General features: G+C 36.1%; 1 protein-coding gene across 1 annotated transcript; it reads left to right on the top strand.

The window, feature by feature from the left end:
• The first annotated feature begins 3,042 nt into the window (after nucleotides 1-3,042).
• Nucleotides 3,043-7,689, top strand: LOC145122447 (F-box/FBD/LRR-repeat protein At1g13570-like). Its single transcript, XM_079058050.1, has 6 exons — nucleotides 3,043-3,098; nucleotides 3,527-3,818; nucleotides 3,917-4,090; nucleotides 4,188-4,415; nucleotides 4,513-4,536; nucleotides 7,615-7,689. The coding sequence occupies exons 1-6, from the start codon at nucleotides 3,043-3,045 to the stop codon at nucleotides 7,687-7,689; spliced, it is 849 nt and encodes a 282-aa protein (XP_078914176.1).
• The last annotated feature ends 1,780 nt before the right edge of the window (nucleotides 7,690-9,469 follow it).

The raw sequence follows: 9,469 nt of genomic DNA, 5'->3' as shown, positions 1-9,469 counted from the left end.
TTTGGCAAAGTTAGTTTGGCCAATGATCAAGTGCTTGATATTATGGGTATAGGATACGTAGATTTAAAGACCTCCATGGGAACCACCTGGACATTGAAAGATGTCAGGGTTATCCCAAACTTAAGGAGAAAGTTGATTTCAGTTGGTAAGTTGGATGATGAAGGACTTGATGTTCACTTTGGGGGTGGACAATGGAAAGCGATCAAAGGCAACTTGGTGATTGCCAAAGGAAAGAAGAAAGGCACTCTATACATGGTAGAGATACCTGGTGATGGTGTTCTTGCCGTAACCACCAATCCGAGTCCATCTAATTTATGGCACCAACGACTCGGACACATGAGCGATAAGGGATTGAAGATGTTGGCTCAGAAAGGAAAGTTTCCAGACTTGAAGAAAGTCGAAACTGAATTTTGTGAATCTTGTGTTCTCGGGAAACAAAAGCGGGTTACTTTTGTAAAAACAGGGAAGACACCGAAAGCTCAGAAGTTGGAGCTTGTTCACTCGGATGTATTTGGACCAACACCAGTTTCATCTCTAGGAGGCAAAAACTACTATGTAACCTTTATCGATGATTCAACACGCAAGGTATGGGTCTATTTTCTTAAAAATAAATATGATGTATTTGATACTTTTAAGATATGGAAATCTGCTATTGAAAATGAAACTGATTTGAAGGTAAAATGCCTGAAGTCGGATAATGGTGGTGAATACATAAGCAAGGAGTTTGTTGACTATTGTGCCAAGCAAGGGATAAATATGATCAAGACGGTCCCAGGAACCCCTCAGCAGAATGGTGTAGCTGAAAGAATGAATAGAACTTTGAATGAAAGGGCTAGAAGCATGAGGTTGAATTCTGGTTTACCTAAGACATTTTGGGCTGATGCAGTTAACACTGCAGCCTACTTGATCAACCGTTCACCGTGTGTTCCCTTGGATTTTAAATTACCAGAAGAAATGTGGCAAGGGAAGGAAGTAAGTCTCAAACACCTGAAAGTTTTTGGTTGTACTGATTACAGTTTGTTAAAAGATGGTGACAGAGACAAACTTGATTCAAAGACCAAGAAGTGTACATTCATTGGTTATGGGTCAGACGAAATAGGTTACAGGCTTTGGGATAGTGAAAACAGAAAGTTAATCCGAAGCAAGAACGTCACCTTTAACGAAACTGAGTTATACAAAGACAGAAACAACAAAAGTCCAGAAATTCAGAAGGAGTATGTTGAGTTTGAAGATGATGAAAAAAAGAAAGAAGCTTCAGTCGAAATCCCTGAATCTGGGGATGACTCAACTGACAGTGGGAGCTCAGGGGATAATTCCAGTAATGATTCTGAAGATGATGAAACCAGTCCTCTAACTCCAGAGTCCCCAGTCACACCTCAAGTTCAACTAAGAAGATCTTCCAGAGTCACCAGACCACCAAAAAGATACTCACCATCTGTTAACTACATTCTCCTAACAGAAAATGGTGAACCCCAGTGTTACTCTGAAGCTATAGGGTTGAAAGATTCATTGCAGTGTGAGCTAGCAATGAAAGATGAAATGAAGTCGCTTGAGAAGAACAACACCTGGCACTTAACAAAACTTCTAGTTGGGAAGAAGGCTCTTCAAAATAAATGGGTTTTCAGGGTCAAAGATGAACATGATGGTACCAAACGGTACAAAGCAAGATTAGTAGTCAAGGGTTTTCAACAGAAAGAGGGAATCGATTTCAATGAAATATTCTCTCCAGTAGTAAAGATGACCACTATCAGACTTGTTCTCAATATTGTAGTAGCAGAAGGTTTGCATCTAGAGCAGCTAGATGTCAAAACAGCTTTTCTACACGGTGACCTAGAAAAAGACATTTACATGACACAACCAGAGGGTTTCCAAGTTAAAGGCAAAGGAAACTTGGTGTGTAAATTGAAGAAGAGTTTGTATGGTATGAAACAAGCACCCAGACAATGGTATTTGAAGTTTGATAACTTCATGAGAAGAGTTGGTTACAAGAGATGTGACAATGATCATTGTTGTTACATCAAGAAGTTTAAGGGTTCTTATATCATTCTACTACTCTATGTAGATGATATGTTGATTGCCGGTTCAGACATGTCAGAGATCAAGAAGTTAAAGAAACAAATGTCTGAAGAATTCGAGATGAAAGACTTGGGAGCTGCAAACCAAATACTCGGGATGAGTATTTCCAGAAACAAAGAAGATGGCTCTTTGACACTCTCTCAAGAGAAGTACATTGAGAAAGTGTTAGAGAAATTCAGCCTTAAAGATGCCAAGATCAGAAGCACACCTTTGGGAAGTCACTTTAAGCTTTCTAAAGTTCAGTCACCCAAATCAAATGAAGACAAGAAAGAAATGGCTAAAGTTCCGTATGCATCTGCTGTTGGTAGCCTCATGTATGCAATGGTATGCACAAGACCAGATATCGCTCATGCAGTGGGAGTTATTAGTCGGTTTATGTCTAATCCGGGGAGAGAACATTGGGAAGCAGTTAAATGGTTGCTAAGATATTTGAAGGGGACTTCAAAGATGACATTGCATTTCAAGGGAAAAGATGTCATTCTGAGGGGTTATGCAGATGCAGACCTTGGTGGTTGTAAAGAGTCATACAAAAGCACCACAGGGTATGTCTTTACAGTGGGAGGCACTGCGGTAAGTTGGATGTCCAAACTACAGAAAAGTGTTGCCCTTTCAACCACGGAAGCAGAGTATATGGCAGTTGCTGAAGCAAGCAAAGAGCTTATATGGTTGAAGAATTTTCTCAACGAACTTGGCAAAGAACAAGATGATTGTGCATTATTTTGTGACAATCAAAGTGCAATTCATCTTGCAAAGAATCCCGTCTTCCATTCGAAGACAAAGCACATACAGCTGAGATATCACTTCATCAGAGAAAGAATTAATGATGGCACTCTGAAGTTGAATAAGATCAAAGGAACTGAAAATCCAGCTGATATGTTGACTAAGGTTGTCACCTTAGAGAAGTTGAAGCTTTGCATAGCTTCAACTGGCCTTCAGGATAATTGAAGAGAAGTACGGGTAAATAGGATGGAGTCAAGATCAAAAGTGTTTTACCGAAATAAGGATGCACAGTTGAAGCACAGGTGAAGATTATTCTGTGGCTTCAAGTGGGAGATTGTTGAGTGTGAATCCACGTCAAAGTGGTCCACATAAAAGTTAGTCAAAAAAGAAAAAGGAATGGTCACCCGGTTCTTAAGGACCATGTTTTGTGATTTTCTTTTTCTCCATTCAATCTTATTTAAGATTGTATTCTATCTGTAGTTTTAAGATAACACACAAAAAAGAAGAAGAAATAAAAACTCCTAGTTACCATTGTGTGTGGATGTAGGTCATCAGACTGAACCACCTTAAATCCTTGTGTTCTTGTTTTTCTATAATTCGTGAGCTGAGAGTGAGAGTTTCGTGTTCGTGTCTCGATCCTAACACAAAACTGTTTCTATAAGCCACTTGAGTTTGAAGGATTTCTCAATCTTGAAGAACTTTTTCTTAAGGATATTGATTTTGGGGCTAGCTTGTGTGGAACTAAGGTCAACCTACCACAGCTTAAGAAGTTGTCCCTGTATTGTTGCACAAATGTTTACAATTTCAATATTAAGGCTACAAAACTGCAGTATTTGGAAGTCCTAACTTGCCCTGATGCCATGTTGATCCAATTATTAGACAGTCCATGCCTTTTTGAGGTTGTGATTGTTTTGCAGAACCGCATACAAGATTATGAACAAGCTGAAAAAACTAATTTGGCCACAATTTTTAGTAACTTGCCCACAGTTAGAACCTTTGGTATCGACAGTTATTTTGTTAAGGTAAACTTTTTATGCTCTTCCTCAATTGAATTTTGCTCAGAGGGGTATGTAATTCTCATGTTTATCGGATAATTTAAAATCTAACTTTCATTTCACAGTTTTTGGCTGCAGAAATGATTCCTAAATTGCTTCCACATCCGATTAGTAGTTTAAAATGTCTCTGGTTGCTGTTTTTTCAACTTGGTGATTTGGATCTACTTCATGCTGCTCTTTGTTTGCTTCGAAACTCACCCAATCTGGAAAGTCTGCATATGTATATGCTGGACATGCAGGTGGTAAAGTAGCAAGTGCTAAAATTATATAATTATTTTGCTTACATGATACAAGAGTTCGGAGCTAAACTGCTGTTGCATTTTGGTGTTGTTTCAGGATCCCCGAGTAGATGTGGGACCTGCTTCAAATCATTTGGAATCCCCAAACTGCTTGGATTGTACATTGGATCAGTTGCAAACTGTTGAGATAACATATTTAGAAGGATCAAAACCAAAACTGCTTTTTATAAAGCTTCTTCTTGCTCATTCCCCTTCTCTCGAGAAGCTTACCATCACAACAAGTGGAGATCTTGATGCTAAAAAAATACTTGCCATCTCTAAGGATGTTATGCGCTTCCCTTGAGCATCACCAAAAGCAGAAGTGGTCTACTTGAACTCGGAGACATAATTTTGTAAGAATGTTTAACTACATTGCAATTTAGCTCTATAATTCTGTATTGATAAGGGTACTTAAGTTCTCTTCTATTTCTTTCTATTCCCCTTGTCTTTTTTCCCAAGGGGTGATTTTGATGACAATGGCAAGTTTGCTGGATTATTTTGCTTTATACTTTCGTCTTTATAAGTATGAACCTACTCGTACTTGAATTTTGCTTCTCTTTGGTGTGTGTTGATACTTGTAAATAGTTAAAGAAGAGATTGATGATTTCGGATTTTGAATGAAAGGTAAGGTTTACAATTTATAAGCTCCCAGTAAAAGTTGACTAAGAGGTTTTTCGTTTGGTTATTGACAAAATATGGATTCTATGTGAAAAGCAATGGGTATCAACTATTCTGATTGTTTAATGATACTCGATTACATCGGAAAATAGTTATCATCATCCTTAAAACTCCTATAAGTTGAAAAATTAATGTCAAACACCGTTTACTTCCTCATGCTTGTTGTCATGATATATAACATCGAGTCTCATCTTATAACCGAGTAGATTTTCTAATGTATAGTGTCTTGATAAGAAAAAATTAAACGTATAATATTAAATAATTGTATAGATCTTCTTTTTTAAAACACAATACTATAATGAAATGAAAATACTTAGCTGTAATAAATAATGAAAGTAATTTGTTCCTTCTTGAATATAACCCTAATTTCAAATCTTAATCTAACATTCTCACTTTGTAGATTTTGAATGGATAATAAAAAAAAAGCCTCCTTTTACGGTTAAAGTGTGGTTGCTAAATGTTCTAATATGACTGTTTTTATCCACATCATTATACTTGTCACGAAGACTATAAAGATTGCATAGCCACGTGGTAATGGTATTTAAAAACAATGCTAAAAGTTTATTATCCACACACACGAAGACTATATATATATACACAAACACACACACACACACAGAGAGAGGGTTCAATTAAGAAAAAAAAGTTGAGTATGAGGGAACGAATCTCAGTCACTCATTTTGAATTTGCCGTTTAAACATTTCAGTGTACCGGACGGACAAAAACATGTCATATTTATATATAAATACGTATACGGATATTAATATTCACATATGTATAACTATATTCATATATGAATACAAAATATGTATATTCATAAGTATAACAGAAGTGGTTATTCACATATGAATATGGCGGCGGTGAGTGGTCAGTATAGTTTGATGTTTAATACCTTTAACCCCTCATTTATTAATCATATTGAATTTTGCCCCTTAATTATATTTTAGTTTTAAATATTTGTTATATATATACTAATTAATTATTTCTATTAAATATTTAATAACAATTCATTTATAAAATGTAAGTTTTATATCAATTATATAGCATTTTGAATAATTTTTTTATTTTTATAACTATGGCATATTATTTTTTTTCGTATTTTATGTATATAAAACAAAAACCTAACATAGTTATATTTATATTTTTGTTTATTTGTGACATTTAATATATAATATATGTTTAAAAATCGACTAATTAAATGAGGGAGTTTAAAAAACGTTTTAGATAGATAAGGATAGACTAGTTAAAATTTTCAAAAAAACTATTGGAATGGGTTAACCATTAGAGATGTTATTTATTTAGAGGTTAAAGTTAGTGGAATGATTAGTTGGCAATTTTTTTAGGTCATAGCATAGGTTAAGCATTGGAGATGCTCTTATATTTATATTCGTATATGAATATTACTCATCATCCGTTGGCTCTGTACGTCAGAGCTTTTTGCGGCAAAAATAAATGATTGACTGAGAATGATTCCATCATTTTCAAATTTTTTTATTTTCTCAATTGAACTTATATATATATATATATATATATATATATATATATATATATATATATATATATATATATATATATATATATATATTGTGTGGAAGGACTTATCAACAGTAAACTTACTTCACACTTTGGCCACAACTCTTTGTGATATTGGCAGTTTTGGCCACTTCTCATAAATTAAAAACTTTTGGTGTTTAGACTTATTACTTACAGAATTCCACCGCCTCTAAGCTCCAAGGATTTTAGTCCAGCTACGTAACACTTGGCACTCTTCTTCAACACCACCGTTTCAAACCCTTATCCCACCTTTCACCTACAATGTTCTCCATCTTTTACAGCTTAAAACACTCCCCTGATTCTCTTCTCTTTCTTTTGAAAGAAATTGAGACATAGAGGACATAGATAGAGCCCATAGGCATTCTCGATTCCTCTTTTCCATCTTCTTTCCCCAGTCATACTGGCCTCCCCTATTTCTCCACCATCATTTTCAGATCGAATCATGTGGTATACTCAAGGAATAATTGCAATCGATTGTGAAGCATCATCGCGCCTTCTCCAGCGCCTCCTTCATCGAATCTGCATTGCCTTGGCTTCTGCTTCATCCGTCGTTTTCGTCTTCAATACGCCACCAACGTCATTTTTGATTAAAATTGACATGGCCTTAGTGGCATTTTTATTCTAGGATTGTAATTTTATTATCTTCAAGCAACATCAGATTAGCAACATGTTGATTAAAACTAATGCTTTTATATATTACGTAATGCCTACCAATTCACTATACGTTTCAAATAGGATCATAATTTTACAACACTTTATGTTGTTAATATAAATTTAAAACACTAATCTAATAACAATTCTCCATTAAAGACGCTTTTAAGTTCTAAGTTCATTTTTGATAATAAAATTTGATTGCGGGCCAATCACAAGAGCTTCCATAAACCCTACAACAAGCATATGGCCTATTGTTGGGCAAAGAATACAAAAAACTCTGCTTTGCATACTAGACATTTTAGTGATTACATATTTGGTCAAGATAATCACAGTGCTTAGTACTATATTCACCGGTCCCATTTTGGGGCAACGTAGAATGCTCTCTAAAGCTTCATAATCTATCACAAGATGAAGGCACATATGCAAGGTAAGGTTCCTTTCCATAAAACTGTTTGGCTCTCTATCGTTTTTATTTTTGTTAATTTTTTTAAGCCTTACAAGTTTATATAGATTTTTATCAATTTTCCTAATAATCATTATCTTTTATGATTTTTTTTTAAATTGTTTTTTAATTTTTTTGATTTTTTTAATTTTTGCAGATTTTACTTGGCATAAAACTTGGAATGGAGCCTGAAGAGGCAATATCCAAAGGGAAAACTCTTTTTCTACTATAGAATGTTTATATGTATCCTTTGCAGGGGCCTACGGATCTTCCGACCCTTCCCTTGCTATTAAGATATTCGTTCGACTACCTTAAAGGCTATAAAAAGCATGGCATGGCACGGTTGTTTCCAAGTCATCATCTAACACCTATAAATTATTCATGTTCCACATTTTTCTTTAATCATTAAAAAACATGTATGTTGGTTGCTAATTTTTTATTTTGAATAAAGTACGCAGCCTATAATCATAGAAAGATGCAATGTAAGTACGTTGTTGTTTTCACAATTTACCCTTTTTTACTATGATATACACCCAACCCATAGTTCAGAATAAATTCTAGAATCATGTACGTAAGATTTGCAATTGTCACCTAAAAACTAATGACTTATATGTGTTTATGGTTAAAATAAGGACAATCTTATCCCTCTCAAACTTGATGCTATGCTAAATGGAAACCATATGGATATTTCTGGAACTACTGTTGGTTTAGAAACATGTAATAGCAACGTAGTTGTACTTTTTTTACTGAAAATAGTGATGTATCGTCCATGATAGCATTGTATTTTTATTTTTTCGCACATAACATAAACTTCTAATAATTGCAACGTCTACTTCTACCTTAATACATTTTTAATCATCATACTTTCAGAACCAACCTGTAACATCCCAAGTTTTGCCATTTGTAGTCCTTGGGAACGGAAAGGTAAAGTCATGAAGAGCCTAAGGGCTAGATTGTAAACTTGGGACCAGGAGGAGTACGATGTGCGTACATAAGGGTACGCTGGACGTAATCTTGTGTACGCTGGGCGTACTCATAAAAGATGGAAAACCCTAATAATTGGAGTTGGGGGCTATATAAACATCCTTATAGTCCATTCCCTCTCATCACTCTCAGCCTCCGTCTTCCAGAAACGTCCCCAAACCCTAGTTTTGTGTGTGAGTGTGATTTAGAGTGCATTTTGAGCTCTTGAAGGTGCAGTCATTGCATCAAGGAGTTGGAGAAGAAGTTTGGCTTGTAGATCTGAAGTCATGTTGTACCCTAGAAGCTCCAGAAGGTAAAAAGCTTGGAACTTTACACTTGTATGAGATAGATCTAGTCATTTTAGCTTTATAGAAGAATTCTTGTCCCAAAAGTCCCAAAATGGTGCATGTCATGATTTGGACGAGATGAGCTGTCCTTTCAGACTCTTGGAGGGGTTTTGAGTGTTAAAAATGAGGTCCCAATGGCTTAAGTTGTCCCATGCATGTATTAGGAAGGTCTTAATGGATTAAGACCTTAGATTAAGAGCTTTCTGGACGTCCAAAGTGATAAAGTTCGAGACTTTATGAGTCCTAGGCATATTTGGTCGATGGACCTGGAGTTTGGGCTTAAGTGCTTAAGCCATTAAGCACTTATGTGGGTTTTTGTTCAGTCCGCGTACGCCCCGCGTAGGAAGCTGTACGCCCAGTGTACAGGGTCAACGACCCCGTTTTCCAGTCAACATGAGTCGAGGTACGCCCCGCGTACCAGAGGAGTACGCCCCGCGTACGTCCTCTATTGGGCTTTTGATTTTGGGCTTTGAGTTTTGGGCTGTTTATGGGCTAGCTGGACTTGGGCCTTGGCTAGACACTATGGATATGGTGTGTTGGACCAAGTCTTGGTAATGGATCTTGAATTTAGGCCCAATTAGGTAGTTGGGCCCAATTTGGAAAATTGGGCCAATGATGGGCCTTGTCATATGGACTTATGGATCATGGGTTTGGTATTGGGCCTTGGCCCGAATTAGAGGGAAGGCAAGTTGGGCTATAGTT

This window comes from Lactuca virosa, chromosome 1 (genome assembly GCF_052849685.1).
Source record: "Lactuca virosa cultivar CGN04683 chromosome 1, Lactuca_virosa_CGN04683_v6, whole genome shotgun sequence".
Taxonomy (NCBI): Eukaryota; Viridiplantae; Streptophyta; class Magnoliopsida; order Asterales; family Asteraceae; genus Lactuca; species Lactuca virosa.
This window is presented reverse-complemented; position numbering and strand designations above follow the sequence as displayed.